This window comes from Polyodon spathula, chromosome 11 (genome assembly GCF_017654505.1).
Source record: "Polyodon spathula isolate WHYD16114869_AA chromosome 11, ASM1765450v1, whole genome shotgun sequence".
Lineage (NCBI taxonomy): Eukaryota > Metazoa > Chordata > Actinopteri > Acipenseriformes > Polyodontidae > Polyodon > Polyodon spathula.
In genome coordinates, this window is record NC_054544.1 from 10283316 (window position 1) to 10309801 (window position 26486).

A 26486-nucleotide genomic window follows, 5' to 3' on the forward strand; every position below is an offset into this window, starting at 1 on the left:
CAGTTATTTCAATGCTAGCTCCCCTTGCCACCACATAGGTCCCTGAACCAAAATCCTCCCTGAAGTTCCTCCCTCCAGGTACAGCCTGTCAGGTTCTCAAGGTCACCTGAAGAACAAACTTATTGGACTCAGTACACTTTTATTTAACCCATAGCATTTTACTAACACTGTCTGTAAGCATTTGCATTGAAGATTGACACCACTATGTACTGTGGACTGACGCAGCTTTGCTTTGTTCATTCAATAATCTCATGCTAAAATCTCTAAAACACATGTAAACCCTTTTCTGAGTGGAGTATGACTAAATTTTCTTTTAGCCTAATTCTTCACGATGCAAACAAATCTACAGAGCCTCTCCATCATGTGCATGTAATCTTAAGAAAGAATAGATACATGTTTTATCATTATCCACATTATCCATTAACTATATTGGCCAGGCTCTATCCTACATGGACAAATGTGGTTTCAAATGATGTAGGACCAGTTAGATTTAAAAAAGATACCTGAAGCAGATACCCGTGGGAAATTTGTTGGGTTAACCTTGACCTGGATCTCCTATCCAATATGGCTAATTGGATAGTCCTAAGAAATCTTGTTATTGTCATAGCTGCAAAATGGCTAAATGCATTTCATTCCAAATGTTATAATAATCCTTCTGCAGTAGCTATTTCTGTTTACAGGAACCAAGTTTGTAATATAGGGTTTTACAAGTACACCACCCACTCAATATATCGCGGGTGTCGGAGTCCAATATAAATCTGCGATATCGCGAGAGACCCATAGAAAAATAAATAGGCTAATAACAAATACTGTACAACCACTCCCTTGTTTTATCGTGGGGCGTCAGTGTCCAGTATAAATCCTCTACGCAACACGCTTTTTCTAATTTTTTGTATAAAAAGCAGCACACCGTTTTAATTCGTATAGCGGAGGGTAATTGCTTCTCATCAACTTCAGACTCCTTTCTCAAATGCAAAAACCTGCTGCATTGATAACACCATGTAACAATTTTTATTTTTTTATTTTTTGTTCCTGGGTAGTAAGTGTTATTTCCTAATTGCTTATGCCTCAAAAGTATAGAAAATGGCTATTATTCCCCACAAACTTTGCTTTTGTGACCAGGACAGTGATATTTCAAAATATCACTATTTCCAATGGGAGAACGGGCAAATGTGTGTCTTTTCGTTCACATAGTCAGAAAAAAACAACATACAAAATTTATACTAAAGTAATACAAAAATGACTACAAAACATTTAGAAGTGAGCAGTTTTTCGAGATTTACAATTATACTGTATTTACAGTATAATCGTAAATCTTGAAAAACTACTCACTTCTAAATCTTTTGTAGTCATTTTTGTATTACTTTAGTACAAACACATGTTAATTTGGATTCATATGTTGTTTTTTTCTGACTTTATGTGAACGAAAAGACACACATTTGCCCGTTCTCCCATTGGAAATAGTGATATTTTGAAATATCACTGTCCTGGTCACAAAAGCAAAGTTTGTGGGGAATAATAGCCATTTTCTATACTTTTGAGGCATAAGCAATTAGGAAATAACACTTACTACCCAGGAACAAAAATTGTGTTACATAGTGTAATCCATTCCCAACATAAAAGCCTTGTTGCTAGGGAGCTGATGTCACTGCCTTGTGACTTTTGCTAGTTGCTGCCACACGTGAACACCTCATTGGCTAAAATAACAACCGCTTCACCAAGTAGATACTTAATTTGCTTTGTGTTATTGTGCAATACATGTGTGTGAGAACATTACAATATTAATGCTTTGTTGTTAATTGTTTTGTATATTGTTGTTTCTGATGTGCAGTACAAAATAAAACTAACAGTAATTCTAAGTGCCTATGTATATTGCAGCTAAGGCATATGCAGTTAGACAGTAAAAATAGGGAGGACCACGAGATATACAAATTTGCTCTATAGCAAGGGGTGATACTTTCAGTGTTGTTGAAAATAGCCCCCTAATAGTAAACCACAGATGTCACATTCTCCTTCAGAAATACATTGTATGCAGCGATGCCCAAATATATTGACACCCTCCTACTGTTTTAATTCTAAATGCTCTTAGTTGAAGTTGATATTATTACCGGTGAAGTGGATTCAGATGTGTGGTTTTTGCCATTAAGGTAAATCATCTTTCAGAATAAATAGTTTTATAATTACATTTGCTTACTGCTTACTGTATACATACAGACTTCTAGACTATATATTTCTGTGAAGTATTTATTGGCATTAATATGACTAATTGCATGTTCCCTGCGCTGACCTTGCTGCAGTATCGATCAATTGATTTTACGATTCTCCTAAATGACAAGGTTGTCTTGGCCTTTTGCTCTCTATGGGGCTAACGGCCAGTTCGCTATGAGCAAGGTCCTTTTGTTGCTACATGCCACATCTTTTGAATACACAGACTGCAGAGTCCTTACAGGGATTATAGTATTATTATTATTACTACATGTTGATGCATTTTTTTATAAAACATGTCGTCCATCTCAGCATTCAGCATCTTCTTTTCTGTGCCACATTAACCATAATTGGATCAGATTTACAAAGTCTTTTCATGTCATGTACAGAAAGAAAGAGTTTACTGATCTGTGTTTACTTTTCTTTTTACACCGCGGAAAAGGGGGTTTTGACCGAAACGTATGCAGCCTGCTAAGCACACTCGCCACCTTGACACTTTTATTAGCCTCATTATTTAAACGTGCAGGGCAGGTAATAATATGGAGGTGGCTGCTGCAACAATGTTTTGTTACTGCTGTGGTGAACTGTAGCTGAGCCGAATTGAGGAAAGTGCTTTTTGTTTGTGATTTGGGGATCTGGCGGGCTTCTTTTATATAGTTTTTATCTAGTGAGAAGGAGGCGCTTGTCAGTATTTTTGTCACTTGAGTTTGATCCATTTTATTTATTGGTATCACATATTTATTGTACACGTTTAATTTTGTTTGTATTGTTATTATTATTCACGTAATAATTGTTGCACAGCATTGTCACACTTTAAAGCAAGTCAATCTTCCCAACAATGCTATTATCATACTGGATAAATTGGTACTTTTGGTATGTGATTGTATTTAATAATAAGATACAGAGACATGTTAATATTGTCATCATATTATTTTACCTGAGAAATCCATTCAATAAAGAGTACTGTTCCTCAGTGAGCTAGTAGTATGAGTGACATGGTATTTCCTAAAACAGGATCTGCGATGAAAGTTGCTACTTGCAGCTGCTGTCTGGCAGTTGCAGGTTTCTGGTGAAAATTGTTAATGTTGCAGCTGTGCAAAAGTTTAATGAAACCCATTTTTTTATTTGCAAGGTGCTTGTGATTGTGAATCGCCGCAAATCGCTTTTGTGAAACGGGCCCCTGGATCTTTCTACTACAGGTGACTGTTCATCCAGTATTGGTACTTCAGATACTACATCAGTTACACTTGATTAGCATGACACATCAGAGATAGTAGCATTGCAACCTGACATGATATACTCTATAGTTTCAGGTTCCTCTAACTGAGTAATTGATGTAGATGGCTCCCAGACACCTGTAGCAAGCAAGTTTAAGCTTTCCCTGGACCGGCTTGTGTCACAGCCTAATCCTCACCCTGTCTAACCATCACCCCTGTGAATCTTGTCCTAGGCTAATTCTCATCCCTTATAATTTAGCAGATTACCTGTGGCTCAGCCCCTCACAAGTATTTATTTTGTGCTGTTAGCATACCTCTTTGTGTAGAAACCTTGCATAAAATTGGAACTGTATTGTATAAGATTGGTAATGAGGTCGCGATGTCAAGTGGTCATATGGGGTCACTATGGGGTCATCCTAAAAAAGAAACGTCGAAATTGACACCTCAGTTGCACGTGTTTGAGTTGGAAAAGGCGAACAGAATGAAAGAGGCAGAACGTTTCTGGGCAATTTTCAATTACTTGATCTCCAACTCTTATCCGCCAGATCTCTATATCAACTTGATGTTGTCTTCTTAGTGTTCTTACAGTTTTAGTAAACTATAAGTGGGACTGTTTTGTGTTTATTGTCTGATTGTATGTATGCTGAGATTGATGGCGGTATAAAAAATAACAGGGAAGATTTTACTCATCCTGGTTCTAGCTGTGGCTTTTGGCTGATTTAGCATTTTTAGTGCTAAACTATAAATTATACATTATATTATCTTTCTCTGACTCTCTTGGCAGTAATCCAAGATGAAAACAGCACAGGGTTTCTAATATCATGCTGGTTTTCAAAGCTTTTGCCCCAGTCAACATTTTTTGGATAAATATGTATTTTGGTTTTTGACCCTTGCAAACTGTGGAAAATGAAGAGCCCCAGTTAAAAACCCAGCCGCAGGATGAGTCATACAGCGCAGGTTCGAATCCTGGCTGTGAGTTAAGTTTTGCTGGGAAAATTAATTATAATTTCTTACTGTCCATAAGGGCTCTGACTTTGATTAGTGCCACACTTTGTGTGGCAACCATTGCAGCTTGCCACCTCAAATTGTGATGTATATACTCTTCCGGCCTGGTGTATAAAGGAGTACAGCTTTAAAAAAAAAACCTTGAGAGCCGTGATCATTGAAGACATGTAAATGAAGGATGATAACATTTATAGTTAAGATTTAAGAGGAATTTTGCTATGGATTCAGCAAGAGCCCTCTACATCTGGTAGTTCAGAGGGTTAATGTCAGTTCAGCTGGGAAGTCAGCCATCAGCTCAGATGAAGGCAGGAGGCTCTGATTAAAGCTAATGATCTCTGGGTCAGTGTAGCGGTGCCTTGTGCTGTTGAAGGTGTCTGTCACTTTGTTCCCCTGTGAACACTGTCGGCTGGTATCCATGAATTCAATCAGCATATGTCTCTCTTGTTAGGCTTTGTTAGGCTTGTCATCTTCTCTCACACTTACCAAAACTATCAGTTCAATTTCATGTTTCTCTCCTAACATCGAAAAACATATCTCAAAATTTCTCTTAAATATTTTACATCTACCTCCATTTGCTTTTTGAAGAGATTCTGTTTCAAGTTGCTAGTGCTTCGTTCATTTTTGTTTGGTGGTTGTTTTTGCTTTTTTCCTATTTTAGATGTTTGTTGGTTTTCTTCAATTTAAAAATGTAACCTTTCTAGTTGTTGTTGTTATTATTTATTTATTAGCAAATGTCCTTACCCAGGGCAACTTACAGTTGTATACAAAATAAAATACATATAATTAATTACAGTACAATTAAGAGCAAGATACAAAATACAGTGACTTCAGTCCTAATAAAAGCAGATACAAAACACAGTAAGATTTAATATCGGGGCGATTCAAGAGCAGGTAACAGTGTTGATAGTTACATCAGGGTTAGATACGAGTGCAGGTGAAATACAAAGTACTACAGATTGGGTTAAGTGCAGGATTAAATAAGTAAAATAGGGAGCAGATATGTGCAAATTAAAGTGCATTAGCATTAGCAAGCGTGGCATAGTTCTCTAAAATGTGACTTCTGGGACTTAAGTCCAGAGTATAGCACTAAAAAAAAAAGGCTTACCCTTAAAAGTAGGACAAGATTATCATAGACGTTAGAAAGAAGGAGAAGAGAAATGCAGGCGCTTAGAAGAAAGGGCACAGGGTGGTAGGATAAAAGTAAAAATAGGGGGATTAGGTTCCACTGCTTTTTAGTGTTTTTTGCTGCCCATTGTGGAGTCTGCTTTGTTGAAAAAAATAATACTTGTTGTTAAGAGCCCATAAGATGTCTGGCCAGTGCTGAAGCAAATGGAATTTACCACAAAGGCAGCAACAACATCTGCAAATTCTGGTTGACTGCCAGGATTAAGCTACAGTGGCTGTTAAATAGTATTCACAGTACATTCAGTCTGTTATTACAGTAGCTGTTAAAGACCACTATCCTTTAGAGGTAACTTTACCCCACGGATCAAAATTTTGAGAACACTGGTAATTACATATACGTTTTCATTCTTATTTGTGTTGTCTCAGGGACATTGGCACAAGCACATAATTATTTTGAAAACGGGCAATGGCTGACCAAAGTCACTAAAAATCAATGTTAAATCAAGGGCAAATGAAAATCTGTTGCAAAAAATCATTCCTGCTTATATAAACTGTTTTCACTTCTTGCCTTCACACATGCCAAGTGGTAATGTACTGGAAATCATAAGATAGCTGTACAGGTTTCAGTTTCAAAACATTGTTCCACTTTTAACAGCAATGAGTTGTGTTTTTCTTTTTTTTAACACTCGAAGCCCCGCGACAGTCATTTTGGCGGTTTCTGGTTTTAAAATGTAATTTTCTGTAGTCGTGTAACACATATGGGGCTACGCGTTCCTGTACCTTTCTGTCCATATATATTAAATATTCTCACAAAGCATGAAACGCGGGAGTGCAGAAATAAAGGAGATATTTTACATTATACCTAAAAGCCCGGGAGCAGTCATATCGACGGCAACACAGAAAACAATTACATTGTGATTATACAGAATTGTATTCTACTCCATTATTTTTATTTACTAGTCTGCAATGTACTTAGCTGTAATTAGATTAGTCTCTTTTCTCTGCCTCAGTGAATGACTGACAGTCTATTGTTTTTCAAGCAGCCTTTTCAAAGGCTGGCGCCTGCTTGCCAACTGTGCTGTTTTGGTCAGTCAATTAGCATCGGCACTGGTGAAAATAAATACCAGAGACCATGGAGTTTTACAACACAAGAAAATATGGAGTTGATGTTTTGGATCAGATGGCCTTTTCAGGTGTTTTACAATGTATTGGATGTAACAGCCATCAACTCGTGGGTACTTTGCAAAGAATGCACAGAGACAAATTTACCAAGGAGAGAATATATTTTACAGTTAGCACAGGAACTTGCAAGAAGCATTTGGAACAGAGAGGGAGACTGCCAAGCGTGTACCCATAGCTGAAGCTGGCAATCCCGCTGAGAGCTGCAAGAGAAAAATAAAAATAAAACTTCGGACAGCTGCGGCGTGGAGAAGCGCATTATCTGTATTGATTGTGAACAGCCTTAGACTCACGGTAAAAGAATACCATTTTGTCAAAAAATAAATAAATAAATAAATAAATTAGACATCTTTTTATAACTTCTAGTACTGTACGCTTCTGTAAAATGTTTTCTTCAAAGTTTATTTATCTACGTTGTTCAGTTGCTTTTGCACATCTGCTAGTAAACCAATTGCTGTTGAAAAATTAAATGTATTCCTATCTTTTCAGTTTTATAAATATGTATGTTGTAAACTGATGTCTGTTGAAATGTTTATTTACATTTTCTTGTTTTTACAAAAGTTATATATATATATATTGTGTGTGTGTGTGTGTGTGTGTGTGTATATATATATATATATATATATATATATATATATATATATATATATATATATATATATATGCTTCGGTTTTTCAGATGTTTATGTAACATACTCAAAAAAAAAAAAATTACATCCGACTGTTTCTCCTTTTGTTATACTATTTACAGTGTTTTGAATACAGCCGTCAGAAAGACTGCTGTGGGGCTTCTAGGTATGAATATATCTCCAGTCCTTCTAGTGTTAAAATATGAATCATCAATGAATAAAACAACACAGGCTGGATACTGAATGTAAAATACTTTATTTAAGAATGTGTTTATGAAAACCTAAGTGTTATGTTTAGGCCATATTAGTCATACTCTTACTCTTTCTTGAAATGCAATCTATCTGTGAACCACTAGCTCCTCCTTCTTCTTGTATGGAGAAGCCCAGAAATAAATACCATAAATGTACCGGACACTCATATGAACCGCGTACTTGGCACACCCCAACTAATTATTCTAATACAATTTTTGTTCATCTTTTTATACAGGCAAGCATCGATATAATCTTTCACACAGTCATTCAACACATTATCAACAACTTACAGTATGTTTCACCTACAGGATTTATGTTTGCATTTATTTATTTGCATTGTTACCACTTAAGACACAGTACTTCAATATTTGTAGTGTTCAATTAGTTTAGATCTGTTAGTTGAGATCAAATATGTAAGAAGATGAGTTACCATTGATTGCAAAAGAACACATCTTTTGTCACTTATATGTGAGTCATTATGAAAACCAGCATTCTGTCTCTCTCTCTCTCTCTATATATATATATATATATATATATATATATATATATATATATATATATATATATATATATATAACCTAATGTCACTGTTCAAGCGTAAGCAGGCAGTTCTCATATAAAGAAAAAGACAAGAAAAGGGCAAGAGGCTTTGAAACATTTTTCTGTTTGAGTGCGGCATAGTCTTCATCATGCAAGCAGAGGCAAATGTTTTTTTAGGATTCAAGGTGACCTCTATAAAACCCAGAAAAGCCTGGTTCCCTAAAATTCCCTTGTGGGTTGCACAGCATCGTATTTCTGCCCCACAGTCCTTGGTTTCATGGGCACTGTATACTTTTTTTTTTATCAAAGCCCAGTCTTCCTCAAGCCACTATCATGTTGTTTTGTGGATGAGGTTGCCCGTGTCAGTTGCATCCCTTTCGCTTATTCCAGGTTCACGACCGTAATTTTTTAAATTTTCTTTTGATACTTTAGCTTCATTAGTTTAATTGTATATGTAAATACAGCTCACATTTAAATTACATATACACACCAGAACTAACAGGCGCGACAGACAGAAAAAAAAAAAAAAATGCTGTGTATGCTTGCTGTATTTGATGATAATTTTGAACAACCCTTTACTGTTCTTGTTATTGAATATAAATGGTAATACAGTATTTGCCAACATTCTGTGTGCGAGAGAGAGAGAGAGAGAGAGAGAGAGAGAGAGAGAGAGAGAGAGAGAGAGAGAGAGAGAGAGAGAGAGAGAGAGAGAGAGAGAGAGAGAGTCTTGTTTTGTTTTTTCTGTAGTTTTAAATTGTATGAAAATGATTTTTGAAATTTGAATTTTCTTGCTGGGTCTCCTTACACAATTTGGAATGATAGAATGACATTTCCATAACCCCTATTCAATCAAATCCCACAAGTATTGTATAGGGTTCAGTTATGGGCTTTTCTCCTACTCACAGCTTTGCTAATCTGTCATCAGATTTGTTTTGTTCTCATCACTGCATATAAAAATATTTCACATATGTTCTAATGGAACTTAACAGCTAAGGCCTTACACTTTACACCAGCTTTAATTGCCATATTTTGCCCAACGAGGATGCTTTCTGAGTGACTGATACACAGGGTAAAACTGTGCTGGTTTCAGCCTTGAGAGAATAATGCTGCATAACCAAGACATTAAAACCATTACAATAGGTTTTTATGTTTAATACGCAATGATGGTCACCATAGAAACAGATTATTCTGTAGATGTATCTCTAATATCTGCTTTTATGGAATGGTGAGGCTTCTCTTTCCTTCTCAAACTACCCAACGTTGGGTCTAATTTAGTTTAATTTAGGGTCTATCAAGCTTAATATGACACGAGTAAAGGCTCTATAAGCAAAATAATACTGCCACTGATTGAGGTCCCTTCATCACAAGCGTTTGTAGAATAATAAGGTGTTTGAGTTTATGAAAATACGTAAGTTGGATTTGCTGCTGTGATCAATTTCAGTCAGGACAAGCTTGCGTTAAATAGCCATCTTTAATATAATACAAAATCTAACAGATTTCCAAAAACATTGAATCCAAACAATCCAAAATAAGTAGAGTAAAAACAGTTGGAGCACAGCCTCATCCTTCTGAGCAGCCTGCTAAAAAACAAAGAATAAAATAATAAATCAATGCAATGTGTTTATCCCGGTGAACAAAAAATATTAGGCAGAGAAGCATCGTATAATCAATCCCCCCTCCAGATAAGGCTAAGAGTGAGGTGGTGGTAATTCGAAAACATGGCAAGACTGAGTTTGTGAAGTGGGTTTAAATACCTTTGCTGTTAATTGGCTTGTAAACATGAACAAATAATGTATTATGCATATTGTTATTATCGTTATTGTTATATAATATTGCACAGATGAATCGAGTTCAAATAGATACAAAAGAGTCTCCTCTTAAGTCACGCACAAATCCGTTTTAAAATGAAATTTTACTGAAACAGTTGCCGGTCTCTGCCTTCTATCTTAGAGCTTTATTTGAATGTATAAGTACTGAAAATGTACTCTTTCTTCCTGTTTCTAAGCCACTTGAATTTGCAATTCATTAATTAAATGACTGTGCATCATGTATCTTGTGATTCATATTCGGTTACAATTGCTTGACATTTGCCAAACAAAAACTAGACACTATTCTTGTTCAGTGAGCTATACTGCTGGGTATTAGTGAACCAGGTTAAAAAGCTGACATGCTGGAATTGCATTTGCAGATGCTGCTTTGTTACTATATTCTGGGACAGCAACTGATTACACATTTTATGAACTGCAGGCTGTATAATCCTAAAACCACTATATTTGTACATTTATGTTAACTTAGACCAGTGGTGCCTGCGGGCAAATTCGTGCCTGCGAAGCCAGGCCATCGTGCCCACGGCAGCTGTTCTTAAATTATGGGTAGTGAACACATTTCTGGCGGGTCATAGCTGGGGAAAATAAAGAAAGCTTTAAACAGGTTTTCCAAAAAAGCGCCACAGCAGTCTGTTGACAGCTCTGCTCGCTTATGCTGTGCTTCTACATACTCTGTGATACGATCGACCAATTGAATATCTGCGGTAGCCCAATCAAAAGTTAGCTGGGTGGGACATAAACTGTGTCTGTTTCAGTGGCAGATACTGACAGTGAGTTTAACCAATAGGAGAGTAAAATATCTGCAAAGTTTTACACAGCTGTCCAATCATAAGCAAGCAAAGGTCATTCACAGTATTCTGCATGAAAATGAAGGTGAGTGAGTAGCCAATGGGATAGTGGAAGATGTGGCAGCTGTCCTATCAATTGTGAGCAGAGGCGGGTGTTAAAATGCCAGGGAAGCACTGAATTCCACAGACTTATTGAGAAAAAGAATACATTTCAGTATGTAGAATTTAATTTTCTCTCTATATATTTTTTAAATTTCACCAGACAAGGGAAATACACAAATCCACTTGAATAATTGTACTGGAGATGAGTGACCTTTAAAACAGAGTAGTGTTGACAAATTTGTCAAATTGAAATAGAGAGATGCTACGTATCCTCTTATTTTAGTTTATTCATGGTTATCTGTGTAAACATGCTATTTAAAAATATTTGCATTGTGTATTTTATATAAATTATTTAAATAATTAGCGCACCATGCGAGACTTGGCCTTATCAGAGTGAGCTAACAATAACTCCCAGTAAAACTCATATATATGTCGCGGGAAGGCAGTGTTTAAGTCAGTGTGCCTGCAAACAGCCAAGTAAGATCAATTCATGCCTGTGCCCAAATTACTCTGAGGACCACTGACTTCGACGAAGGTCTGACAACCAAAGAGAAGTGTCCGTTATCCATATTGATAACCTGTTGATTTAAGGCATCAGAGAGAAATAAATTGCTTCATTTGAACAAATTCCTAATCTACATTAATGACTTAGATTCTGGTATAGTAAGCAAAATTGTTAAATTTGCAGACGACACAAAAATAGGAGGAGTGGCAAACACTGTTGCAGCAGCAAAGGTCATTCAAAATGATCTAGACAAGATTCAGAACTGGGCAGACACATGGCAAATGACATTTAATAGAGAAAAGTTTAAGGTACTGCGCGCAGGTAATAAAAATGTGCATTATAAATATCATATGGGAGATACTGTAATTGGAGAAGGAATATATGAAAAAGACCTAGGAGTTTATGTTGACTCAGAAATGTCTTCATCTAGACAATGTGGGAAAGCTATAAAGGCCAACAAGATGCTTGGATATATTGTGAAAAGTGTTTAATTCGCTACAAAAAGGATATTGCTGCTGTAGATAGATTGCAACGAAGATCGACCAGAATTATTCCGGGTTTAAAAGTCATGTCATATGCAGACAGGCTAAAAGAATTTAAAATATTCAGTCTTGAACAAAGAAGACTACGCAGCGATCTGACTCAAGCATTCAAAATTCTAAAAGGTATTGACAATGTCGACCCAAGGGACTTTTTCAACCTGAGAAAAGAAACAAGAACCAGGGGTCACAAATGGAGTAGACAAAGGGGCATTCAGAACAGAACGTAGAAGGCACCTTTTTACACAGGGAATTATGAGGGTCTGGAACCAACACCCCCACAGTAATGTTGTTGAAGCTGACACCTTGGGATCCTTCAAGAAGCAGTTTGATGAGATTCTGGGATTAGTAAGCTACTAACAACCAAACAAGCAAGATGGTCCGAATGGCCTCCTCTCGTTTGTAAATTTTCTTATGTTCTTATGTTCTAAATGCATTTGTGTTGAGCTGTACACTTATTATTATAGATGATAAAATCAATTATATTTGTGGGTGCCATAATCTTATATTTTAGTAGAAAACAATCACAGAAAATAGCATTTTATCTCTCGACAGCTAAATTGCAGGGAATATAAATCCAATTCAAGTGTCTGCAATGGCTGCTCACATTAAAGGGGGAGTTGTACAGCCTAACTGCAATCACACAGTCAACACCAGCTGAGTTTTGTGACTGAATTAAAGCAAATGTTTTGCTGATCAGGAACAGTCAGGCATGATCTTACAGATCCTGTCATATTTGGAAAATTAATAGAAATATTGGATGTTAAGGTTTACAGCACAATGACACAGTATTACTACGAAAGAAAGTCATTTTCCAGTAAAAGCAGAACATTTTTCAATCCAGGTACTGTGAAACAGAGTGTATATGTTATGATCAATAGGTATGGAAAATTTGACTGCATTATAATTATCTGCAGAACAATACCTGTCAATATAATGTAATGAGCAGTAAACAAAGATCTAATAAATGATACTGTGATGTAAACAAATGTTTAGTGTCTGAGCTTGAAGACCATGGGTCATGTTCACAAACCCAGTCCTAAGTGTAGTATACACATACTGTTTTCTAAAAAGAAAAAGAAACGCTTACGTTACAATCTTCAACTAAATAACTTGTCAGTTTAATCAAAGAGCTGTTACTGTACATGTAGCATCGTTGATTTGTGTTTGTTCTGTAGCATTAGTAGTTTGCAGTTTGTTTTTACTTGCTGCTGCAAAAAAAAAAATAGTTCAAACTTAGGCCTAGGGTAAATGCTTTGTGAACATGGTACTCCATACGTGCTTCGTCATTTTGACCCAAGTGGTTGCTTTAAAGCTTTTCATTTTTACACCATGAGCAAATTGAAAGTCAGTGAGAGGCATGGAGTACAAGAGACTCGGCCACATTTAGACAATTGATTGACACATTCTCTGATTTACTAGCTAGAGTAACCTCAAAAAGTTTCCTATGACCAGCCACTTTTAAAAAGTCCAATCATTTTTCAAAATAATTTTGGTTTCAGTTAAACACCTGAGTTTTGGCACTTTCTTTACTTTCCTAGGAGGGGTACATTTAGACGACATCCACATTATCCCAGGTTTCTAAACAAAGGACCCAAGGCAGCAAAGTCAAGCAAAATATTAAGAGACATGATACAAACTATAAGTCACACGATGGGGGATGGAGAGCTCATCTCTTGAGAATTGGTAGCAAAAGGATAAACATAGCATTCACCAAATCCAGTAATCTGTTGTAATGATCTAGTAATGCTTATTGGATAGCCGGTAGGATTCATTCGTATAACTATGTCTTACCAAGGCTGTTTTCATGACTTGTGGGCATGCTAGTTAGTTATAATGTGTCTTTAAATGATCCAATCATCAGAAAGAGTCTTGAATATAGACAACTCGTTAAAAAACATCCTGAAAGTATTTCCTTGACAGATATTTGACTAAGGTCTTACTGGTTAGATAGGGTTATCTCTCTAGGTCCAGCTTTTCTTTTTTCTGAGCAACTCTTTCTTCATGTCTAAGTAAGAGCTAAGCATGTTGTTGATGGTAGTGGTTTCCTCTTTCTGCCTCATTCATTGTGCAACTGGCTGTTTTAACTGCACCACTAAAGTACACCTTCACAAGCCGACTAAAGGGATATATAGTAACAGTCTATGTAGTAAGGAAGCTTAAAACTCTGACCAGTGTTAATGTACACACATTTTTGGATGGTTTCAGAATTCTTTAATCACTAGTTTCTTATGCCTTTCAACTCTGGATGCTTTAATTTGAAGCTGAAATTATAATGATAATAATCTTTATATAGTGCCTTTCATAGTGGACCACCATCACAAAGCGCTTTACAAGATACAAGACTAGGGTGAGTGAACTATTCATCAGCTGCAGAGTCACTTACAACTATGTCTCACCCAAAAGATGGAGCACAAGGAGGTTAAGTGACTTGCTCAGGATGACACAGCGAGTCAGTGACTGAGCTGAGATTTCATTCTGGAAACTCCTGATTACAAGTCTGTTTCTTTAACCACTGAACCACACAGCCTTCTATTACAAAGGCAGTTTTAACTTAACAGTCAGTAGCTATTAATCTACCACTCAATTTGATACAGTTTGAAGGATTGGCACAATAGTAGAAACATTTAATGAATACAGTCACACATGCTTTGCTGCTGGCAACTAAGAAGGCTTTTGTATACTAAAATATACTGGAGATCTTAAATGACATACTGCAACATTTTGATGGTGCTGGACACTGTACTTTTGCTCCAAGCACTATTAATAGTCTAATAATCTTATGATCTGTTGATGGGTATACAGAATTGAATACATAGTTATACAGCGGTGCCAGATATGTGCCACCCTTTAGTAAAATAATTAATCAGACAGATGAAGGGCAATTTATAGTGGAATTATGGAATTAATATCAATCCTGATAGCATTACTTTTTATTGATGAACAGTTGTAGAATTTGATTAGGGAAGATAATAACTTTATCAATTTATATAATGTGATTTTGTTTTTCTTTTCTGTTATTTAAAAGCATCTGGGACCATAAGATAGTGAAGCAGGAGGCAGTATGACTTGTACAGTTCTTTAACCCCTTTACAGCCAAGCATTTTTGCCATAGATGTCACCCCACAGCCAAGCATTATCGGACTGTTTTTATCACACTGTCTTTAAAGAGCTCTTAAAATAAAACTTAATTGAGACAGTAGAGTGTTTATTTCCAGACCATTGCCAGAACACGACTACATTTTCACCTTAACAAAACACATTAGCATAGTTTTTATAATACAGATTAGCTGTATAAAATAGTATAATAAAACATATATATAAAAACCTTTCTAGATTTGATTATAACATTTTATGTCCATCTACAATACATTTATATAGTATGAAGAAAAAATATGAATCCTTCATAGCATCTTCTCCTACTTACGTTATATTCTGCATTTGACAGGTATATTTCCATATAATAAACGACCACTATAGCAATAACAATGAAAAAATACATGGTATAAAACAAATACAGTTGCTATTATTTTCACAGATTATATTAAATAAATTGAAATAGTTAATATATACAGTAAAGGGAAGAAGAAAACAACATTTAATTTGAAAACAATGCAAGCTCAGTCATGACTATGTGGTTGAATATGGGGTTGTTTTAAGTCAGTATTTCAAACAAGTTTTTAAATGGGATTTATTGCATGAACAAGCATGCCCAGCAAGTGGTCTACAGACAAATGCATGTCTGTAAACAAGGAAAGCTATGAGCCAAAAACCTCACTGTAATTTCATATACCTCAATATTTCAATTATGTGCATCTTAATTGTATGCATGTCCTTTGAAATGGGCCTGTGGCTATTCTAATGGCTGCTTTGTTTGTTTTGTAATTTGGGAACCAGATGAGCTGTTGTGTATCTGAAGTATGTTATCATATGCCTTGATAACTCAAAACACCTTGATGTTAGCGCTTCAGGGCACACAGGTTGGCAGATCTGGTTGTCATAGAAACACCAGTCTTATTTTTGTACGGTTAGCTGTTATAACAAAACTTTCCAGATAGATGAATCCCTTAACTAGTACAACTCACCAGCAGTGTAAGTCTCAAAACTCACTCTTGATAATTTTGAAATTGTCACTGCTGGATCCCTTGCATGCAAAACAAGTAGTGACATTTACTTAGGATTCAAGGTAAAATCGTCTGTTATTCCTTAACCAAGGGCCCTTTTTTATGTATGCTTGTATGACTGATGAATATCCATGTAGGCCATGACTGTCACAAAGTAATATCAGAGTTTCAGTATCTTTACAAAAATGTGTTGGATGGTCCAGCCAGAAACACTAATTCACATCTCTGAAAAAAAAAAAAAAAAAAAAAATATATATATATATATATATATATATATATATATATATATATATATATATATATATATATATATATAAAAAAAAGTACATATTGAAATGACTACTTCAGGAGCAGGATGTATACCAATACTGAGGAGATGACTTTTTTTTTTTATCGTAACCCTGTGACATACAAAACTCATACACATTGGTAGATTTTTCCTTTGAAGATATGTGAAAATGTGGTCCAAAGACATATCTTATTTTAGTGGATCTGGTCTTACAAATACTGAACATTTTACAACAGTAATGGAGAACAAGGTTGTGATTGTGCAGGTCGTTCAATATCTGAAATGGACTACTAAAACATATATACTTTGTTATAGCAAATTACAGTACTGCAAGCTAGTTTCATATGCTTTGTTGGAGATGGCATTGATGATATTAATATTTATCAAGCCAGATAAGGGAATGTAAAGAGTGATTTTAAAATCTCCAGATGTAGTCATGACAAAGTTTCAAAGCAAGGCAGTAATTGTTGTAAAAACAGGTGTTAATTATTTTTATTTTCTAATTTCAATGCAACACATTTTGATTAGGTGAAACACAAAAGTCATGCATGTTTAGGTACTAAAGTATACATGCTATCTACTTTTTGGTATTATTTTCAAGTGCCCAAAATATCTTTTGGAGAAACTGTTTTGACCTGACTTGGCTTTTTCATTGAGACGTCATTAGACTTTCTAGAACAAGCAAGTTGGATATCAATCCTATCTTACGCCATACTGGCGTAATGCTCTAAGGGGCTCATACTTTGAAATAGCAAATCAGAAATACTTGAGTCTGTTGCACAGCTGACATGTTTGATGATACTGTGTCTTTACATATACATTACTTTAAAATATTTCTGTACAGATAATGCAGATCATGCAAGTGATGTTGCAGTCCTGTAATCTATTAACAGATTTGTTTTTGACTTATTTTTATTTTAACATTTCTAAAAACAAATCATACAACATAATATTTCAATCCCCCCCAAAAAAGAAAGGAAAAATCAAATAACATTATTTTCTCTCTACAGTACAGTATGTATATAGTATATATTCATGGCTTGACATTTGTTGGAAAGCACGGAACAAGAATTACATAGCGGTTTGCTAAGCATGTAGACTGGCAGAGCTACACTGACACTGGAGATAGCAGACTGCTAGTTCCAAAATGGACATACCACTGCTCACACACTGATGGAAGCCAGGACCACATAGCCTGGGCATACAGCAAAACTTGCTATGGAATGGTCCCCAGCACTCTAGGAGATAACAGAGCACAGTGGGCCAGGAGGATCCCAAGCACACTAGGAGATAATAAATAACTGAGCACTGGGGCGCTAAAAGGGGCCCAGCACTCTGAGGAGACATTTAGGAAGAAAAACTGCAAGATAAGAATCCGGTTTTAAACCAGTTATATCTCATACACACACTACTAGGTTTCAGTTACACACACTGCACTCGGGACCCTGAAATCGCCATAAATTATCAGGGTGTAGTCTCAGGTGATTGGCCTATGGGCAGGACTGGGAAGAAGAAACCCAATCTGTGCTTTGCTATAAAAATGTAAGGTGCCTTTTGTTGAGTGGATTCTCCTGTTCTATGCTGCATATATATATATATATATATATATATATATATATATATATATATATATATATATATATAAAATTGGATAAACAAGTATCTTCATGAAGAAGTAAAGACTCTCTGTTTTTCTTGGACGTACTTTTGGAATCGTAACCAGCAACAAATGATGTAATGTTAATTGCAAATCTCACGCCATTATATTTTCAATATCTACATCAACATTTGAAGCAGAAATCATTTTGAGAACAGCCTGCAGATAGCCCTTGATGTTGAGTGCTGCACATCTGCATGATTCATATGAGTGCAGTCTGGCAATATTACTATTACGACTTGATGGGTTGAATAAGCATATTGCTCTCTCTAATATAAATTTGATTATTAAAAAAGATACATTTAATAAGCAAACAAATTAAAAAACCACAGCAAGTGACACAAGGGTTAGCAATGAAAATCACAGAGTCGCTTGTGATGGTCATCATGGTTTAAAACTGATATTTGACAATGAAGTGACTACCAATGTGACAGAGACAGAATGGTTCTTGGTGATAAATCTCTCTCCAGACCTGTGAGGACAAAATGTAAAGGGAACAGAGTACCCTGGACTGGATGGCCTGACAATTCATTCCTAGGGTTAGTTTGAAGTTGGCCGTCTAGAAACGGGGCAGTGCTACGGTACATTAAGTCATCACCCCAAAGGGAAAGCGATGTGGCGACCGCAGGCTGGAGGAGAAAAGGCTGCACTTGCTAACCAAGAGGGCGTGACTGAAGGTACAAATAGGAATTGTTTGTTTGTATTGTCTAATTGTATTGTTTGTTATTTACTGCACCATTGTTCACAGATTAAAATTGTATCTTACCACGAGCACTACAGCACTCACTTTGGATTTGTGACCGTGTCTGTGTTTTGTGTGTGTATTTAACACTGTCTATTTCAGGACTGCAACTTGTTGTTCATTGAACTGTACAAGCCCTCCCATTTCTTTACTGTTGTCATCATAAATAAACCATAATTTCACCAGTACTTTGTTGTTTGTCATTGTCTTGAGCACTGCATCACCTCTATACCTGTGCACTGCAACCACTTTGCCAACAAGCATTTACAGGTATTGTAATAAAGAAACATAAACCAATCACAGTTTTGTACAAAGTATTAAATAATTAACTATTATAAATGTAAACTTGTCTTTAGTACAATACAAATGCATATGTTGCATTGGACTGATTTCTTTTAGAATCCATTCTAAATGAAATCTGAAACACTAGTTATGTTACATGTCAGTTAGGAAGACATCATTAATTTGCAAAAAGATCTGGACCCAAGCACAACGTATCTGAAGAGCTCACAAACATTTTAGTTAATGTACAATCCACAAGGTAAAACTCATGCTCTTACAGTGTCCAGTTGTTCTTGTTCGCAATATTTGTTGCACAAAGAGAGCAGTAATGCAGGTGCGCTGTTCAGTTCATGCTGATAAACCCTGTTGTTTGCATCAGTTCTCCTTTACTTCATACTTCACTTAAAGAAGGCATGTATTTAATTTTACTATACAATCTACTGGCATCCATGACCAGTATTATAACATGCACAACTGGTTTTATATTGGTGTCAAGTCCAGGTGTATTAGTAAAATCTATTTTCCAATATTTAACAATGGCTTTAAAAACTTGTGATGTACAGTATGATACATGGTTGTGTGGGAATTTCAATTTCTGTGCATTAGGACATTTCTAATAAATATTTAATTTTTAGTTGCTAGCAAAAGAAAAGCATCAAGCTTCTACAAGATTAACCTTGGGAATGTGTGTGAAAATATGATTGTGAAATGCTGAAGCATAGCCCTTATTCTTCTGCAGTGCTCTCGGTACCTTTATTGTAACAGAGCCCCGTCCTTGAGATGCGATCATTTTATGTTTTAATGAAGCCACTTTTATAATTAAGAATGCTTTAGTTAGCTGCAATGTACTTTGGGGCATATGAATACTAACCCTGTATCAGACTCTGGTGCATTTTTATCAGTGTTACGTTTTACGCAGGCAGTGATGTGTAATGCACAGAATATAATCAGATCAATGCAATTAGTAAAGAAAGGTTCACACAGTATGAGTAGTCCCTGTTAATTAAGATGTTTATTATTTGATCCTAATACCTCAGAGACCAGTTGCCTTTGCACTGATGCTGGTCTGCAAGTAGAAAACAGTGTTATGGTATTATGAGCCTGCCTCAGTAGTGGGCTGGCTCTAGTGTATACAGGCAGACAATGATCAATTATATTTAAATTAGTCTAGTAATCAAGGATCAATTGTAATATAAGCTTAGTGGAGCAGTGTCGTTGTGGATGCAACTGTATGGCTACTGGCATTTGTTTTTCCTTGTGCTAAAACATTTCTGTGCTCAATATATGTACGATGCAACAAAAGAGGCAAGCAGTGTGTTTCTGTATCATAGGCATTGTGTCACACAAGGGATAAAATGCAAACAGTACAAATATCCAGGTGTTGCTGAAGTCCATTCTGAGATGCTTTCACTACTGATTTACAGTAACCATCACATATGAAACACATACAAAAAGATAAATATAACTGGACCAAAAGAGCAAGTTAGATGTTGTGTAAATACATGTAGGAAACACCACTGTTAACGCAATTGTGGCAAAATTGAATCCTAAGAAACAGATAACATAATTGGAGAGCGAGGTAAACTAACCTTAAATGCATTTTTTCATCCAATCTACAATATGAATTTCAAGTTTAATTTATTAAATTATAATATCTTATAATTCATATGTTCAGTAAGAAATGCATAGGTGTTGACAACAAAGCAAAAGGATGTCATTCAAAAATAACAAATTAATTAGTAAATAAAACTATGCGTTGTTTGAAATGGTTTTGCTGTATTGCACAGCAGTAAGATTAGATATCAGGACAAGTGCTCTTCTTAATGTATTCATTTGAAGTAATTTGATTATCTTAATCTCAAGCCTTTCTAGTAGTTAGCAAAGTCAGTTTGATGACTGAATTGTTACATGGAGATATGGATTATGATATTAAGATCCTCAGAAGAATACATTTACATATTTAACATTGTAAACTACATCTTCTGATACATTGTTTGCTACACATGAATTCTGTTCTTTCTGGGGAAATTATATACTAGACCACATTACAGAAATATAAGAACATAAGAACATAAGAAAGTTTACAAACATTCCTTCTTGAAGGATCCCAGGGTGTCAGCTTCAACAACATTACTGGGGAGTTGATTCCAGACCCTCACAATTCTCTGTGTAAAAAAGTGCCTCCTATTTTCTGTTCTGAATGCCCCTTTGTCTAATCTCAATTTGTGACCCCTGGTCCTTGTTTCTTTTTTCAGGCTGAAAAAGTCCCTTGGGTCGACACTGTCAATACCTTTTAGAATTTTGAATGCTTGAATTAGGTCGCCACATATTCTTCTTTGTTCAAGACTGAACAGATTCAATTATTTTAGCCTGTCTGCATATGACATGCCTTTTAAGCCCGGAATAATTCTGGTCGCTCTTCTTTGCACTCTTTCTAGAGCAGCAATATCTTTTTTATAGCGAGGTGACCAGAACTGCACACAGTATTCAAGATGAGGTCTTACTAGTGCATTGTACAGTTTTAACATTACTTCCCTTGATTTAAATTCAACACTTTTCACAATGTATCCAAGCATCTTGTTAATCTTTTTTATAGCTTCCCCACATTGTCTAGATGAAGACATTTCTGAGTCAACAAAAACTCCTAGGTCTTTTTCATAGATTCCTTCTCCAATTTCAGTATCTCCCATATGATATTTATAATGTACATTTTTATTTTCTGCGTGCAGTACACTTTTCTCTATTAAATGTCATTTGCCATGTGTCTGCCCAGTTCTGAATCTTGTCTAGGTCATTTTGAATGACCTTTGCTGCTACAGCAGTGTTTGCCACTCCTCCTACTTTTGTGTCGTCTGCAAATTTAACAAGTTTGCTTACTATACCAGAATCTAAATCATTAATGTAGATTAGGAATAGCAGAGGACCTAATACTGATCCCTGTGGTACACCATTGGTTACCACACTCCATTCTGAGGTTTTTCCTCTAATCAGAATCCTTTGTCCAAATTATTAATATTTTAGATGTTCAGAAAAGAATAACCCCGACCATCTATTTGTAACTCCCTTCATCCAGGCCTAAATACAGAGAAGGGTATGTGTGGATGGATGCTGAGCAGGAGCATTTACTGCCTATTTTAATACCAGTATATTTAAAACTCTACTTTTTGAGTGATCCTGATGGCATGGATTTCACATGCTTGGTAGAGGGCAAAAACATTCCACATTTGTTCAAGGCAAGCCGGTTTAAGTCATTGTCTAATATAAGAACACTTAATTGATTCACAAATGCAATAAGCAGTAGGACAATCTCCTTCAACGCATCCTGTTCTAACACGCATTTTTCAAGGCTTCATGCTGTATTAGTATAATGAGAGTGATGTGTATTTTAAGTACAGCATTATGAAAACTGTAGAACATTGACACAAAACTTCAGAGCAGAAATGTATTTTGATATTTTTTCAAGATTCGAAAATGAATGAACTGCAGTTAAAAATAATAGTAAACACTGTCCAAAATAAATTCTCTTTACCACTACGCTGGTTTTGCAGAGCTGGATGCTCAGCTAGGATTCACAACCAGATTTACATTGCTCCCTGTGCTCAGTTTTAATGTCTTTAAAGGCTGCCCTTATTGAATGATTAGTAAACACTTAAACAGTCCTACAATTAAGTGTGACGCTAGGTCACGGAATTGCATGAAACAATTCAACACACAGGAAAAAAAACCCAAAACAAAACAGCTGTTATACTGACACCAAAGACAGGATGAAAATAAACAGAACAGATACAAATAGTTATTAAATCACACAACTTAAAAACATGATTAGAAGAGGCACATAACAGAGAACACAGAGAATAAAACAAATATGTTTACTTAATTTACTAGTGATTTTTTAGCTGCAATGGCTGAACTGAAGAACCTATTAAACTCAGTGGTTATTAAAGTCTAGTTTATTTTCAAAATGAGGCAGAAATTAAATCACCATGATTAATTTTAGAGCACTGAGAGACGTAAAACTATCAGTAATTCTGGAAAATAACGGAAAAGCACTAGAGATGCACAAAGTTGGCGTGACGTCACTAAGGGAACACATACCAGAAACAGAAGAGATATACTGTACATGGCTTCAGACTGTGAAAATGATCATTACGAATTTTTCCAACATTTTGAGTAGTCTGTATTACAATAAGGACAGCAGGAGTGTGGTCTGTAATGAAAGAACTTGTGGGGAGAAAGAATAAGTGGTGTGAGGCCCGATTCTGAACTGTTTTGAAGCTCCAGCAGGAGAAAATAACCACGCTGGCATGAGGAATGCGAGCAACACGCCCCCTTGTCTTCAGGTCGGAAGTTCTGAGTGTTGTTCTTCTATACAGTTAACCCTGGCTAACAGTTGATTTATGGCAATAAAAAAAATATTGTATTTCTATATTTGGTTTGTTTTATGTCTTGCAAGTAGTGTTTACCGTTTCCCATCCACTTCAAAAATAAAGTATTGAATATTACAGGGCCAGGATGACTTGCATAGTCACATATAGCTCTTCAACTTCATTCATGAAATAAACACTTATGCTTTCCCCGATTTAATGAAATTAAATAAGCCTAACCTCCTTGTGAACTGCACGCAATTATTATTAGTTTTTGGCAGACGCCCTTATCCAGTAGTGTGCATAAGAACATTACCTTAAAGATAAAGCTGGATGAGTCTTTTGATTTCTGCATCTGAAATATTGAGCACACAATGTGTTTATGCTGGTTTATAGTACTCTGACGTTATTGTTTTTATTAAGTCAGCAATATGAAAGCCTTGCTCATGTTTATTTTCTTTGGGTAGTTTTTGATGACAGTATATTGTATAATAATAATTATGATAATAATAATATCTGACGTCTGGAAAAACAAATGCAACACTTGCAGAGAACAGAGGATAGTCTAGTAGTATTGAGCACTGGTGCACAGGTATATCTAAAGTAACCACTTTTATAGCTGTACAAATAGCTGTCTTATAGATACAGCTATTAAAAAAAAAAAAATTGATATGAAAGTAAATGGTACATAATTGTTTAATTAAGGCTGGTAAAAAAAAAAAAAAAGTATTGCAGGTTCTAAATGGTTCCGCTGTTGTCAGGGGAAAATGAATCAATGGTCACATGATGATCATCTTTGTGAACAGCTGTCTTTGTAAAGATCTGTGTATGTTTGTGAGCTTGTGTACCAAGGTCTTACAAAAGAGAAAAAATAAAATTTGTACCTGCCAGAAATCAACGAACAAAAGCTTTAGTCTCTGTGTTCCGTGCTGTACGAAGTGCATTGCACTGTGCACTGATGAACTCGCTGATTTAACTTTCACAGAATACAGTACTTTTTTTTTCATGCAATGCATTCCCTTGCGCCTGTCTGAGGTGAAATGTATTTTTGACACTTTTAACCATCGCGAAATATGCCTGTATGTATGATCGTTTTGTTTATGCCATAGACATATGCATGCATGTTTATGGTTTATGGTTCGTGGTTTCCCCTAGTGAAGTCACAGATGTCAAGATTCAAAATCAGGGCATTTTGGCAGAAGCACTCAAAACAACCTTTAGATTGTAAATTTCTTCTAGTTACAGCGCAAAAGTATTATAATGTAGTTTAATAAAATATAATCAGAGTGTAATGTGAAATAGGTGACATATGGGCTTTAAACATTTGATAAATGAAGGGCTTTGATTACGTACATCAATGCGTTCACCTGAATAAGCAAAACAAACAAAAAAAAAACTCACTCTCTGAGCCATGAAGAATTACAGTGGCATCACCATTAGAATTGAATGAGCCAATGCAACCTGTTCATTAAAGTGCAAGGTTCCATATGCTGTAGTTCCTGGTTAACAATTATGTAACTGACATAAAGCAATTTAAGAAATACATTTTGGGGGAGGGAAAAGCAGCTGTATGTTCCAAGAAAGCTATAAGACAATGAGAATACATTTGAATGGCTTACGCTATATATTTTATAAAGAGGGTCTTTCAAAATGATGTCACTTTGGTTGACTAATGATGGCCAATGTTACATCATTGTTTCAGTGTGTGGGTTCAAACTGATGCATGAATGTCTTTTTCTGGAACATTTATTGTTGCTTCACAAACGGTTAGGAAGGCAGATTCTTATGTTTGCAAAATTAAATAATTAACATTAAAAATTGTACGTAACCCCTTCAGCAAAGACATAAATGGCATTTGTACCTAATTAATATTAATTTTTTTTTTTTTTTTAACATTGTGGTACATGAGGGACTAGACTGCCTGAACTCATTTCACAAGAGACAAGTTTAACACAAAAGCATTTCCATCACTTATATGATTTTTCTTCAATAAATGTTTTTCAGGCATGACTTGTCAGGCACGGACTTCCTACACTGAGGATGAGGTTCTTTGGGGCCATCGTTTTTTCCCAGTTATTTCCCTGGAAGAAGGATTCTTTAAGGTTGACTACTCCCAATTCCATGCAACATTTGAAGTTCCAACACCCGCGTACAGCGTGAAAGAACAGGAGGAAATGCTTCTAATATCCTCGCCGTTGATGGCACCTTCCCTGAGCAGCAGTAGGGAAAAGAATAATTCTGTTGACTGCTTGGACAACCTTGAGGACACAAGTACCAAACTACCATCAAAACTGCAAAAGATGACAGGAAGGGGTGACCTGCCCAGAAAGTTGCTAAGGATGAGCTCCACGACCTCCGAAAAAGCCTACAGCTTTGGGGATTTGTCCATGAAGCTTCAGCGTATCAGCTCCGTCCCTGGGAACTCAGAGGAAAAACTTGTATTAAAGACCACAAAGATGAGCTCTGACCTTATGAGCCAATCAGTAGCGGACTTGCCACCTAAACTGCAAAGACTTGCTGGTGGAGGCAGAATGGAGGGGCATCTACCCCCGAAACTGAGAAAAATGAATTCAGACCGATTTACATAACTAGAATACCTTGTTTTCTCTTGGCATTATGTTAAATTTTAATAAAAAGGACAAGTTTCTGAAATTTGAGAACAGAAGATATATTTATTATTTGCTAGGGGAAAAGAAATTTAGCATTACGTTCTTGGCTGTAAGTATAAATGCTTTAAAAGAGACTTTTTTGAAGGTAATTGTATTATTAGCATAAACTGGCATGTAGTATCACAACGCGCATGGAATACTGAATATACTTTTTATCTTGCAAAAAAATAACACTTAAGAGCCAAATTCTGCTCTAAACTTCTTCCAAAAAAAGAAGATGTATGTTAATAACAGAAACAGAAGAGGGTAAGTTATGATTTACTTTTAATTATTTAATTGTATGTAAAATTGTGTTTTAGAAATAACATTTTTGAATGCATGTTTTGGTTATGGAAGTAGAGAAGAAGGGAGATAGTGGATCCCAATGTATAGCCTTAACTTATATTACCTGTTTTCTTCACAGTTTATTAACTGTTTTGTTTTTTGTCGTTTAATATTTGTTCTTCG

At 35.8% G+C, this 26486-nt stretch overlaps 1 protein-coding gene across 1 annotated transcript in view; it reads left to right on the plus strand.

The window, feature by feature from the left end:
- LOC121322749 (G protein-activated inward rectifier potassium channel 1-like) overlaps positions 1-26280 on the plus strand; it is a 38861-nt gene extending 12581 nt beyond the window's left edge. Inside the window, exon 3 of the mRNA XM_041263011.1 lies at positions 25375-26280. Within this exon, the coding sequence (XP_041118945.1) occupies positions 25375-25958 (584 nt within the window). The 3' untranslated portion in view covers positions 25959-26280. The remainder of the gene's footprint in view (positions 1-25374) is intronic.
- The last annotated feature ends 206 nt before the right edge of the window (positions 26281-26486 follow it).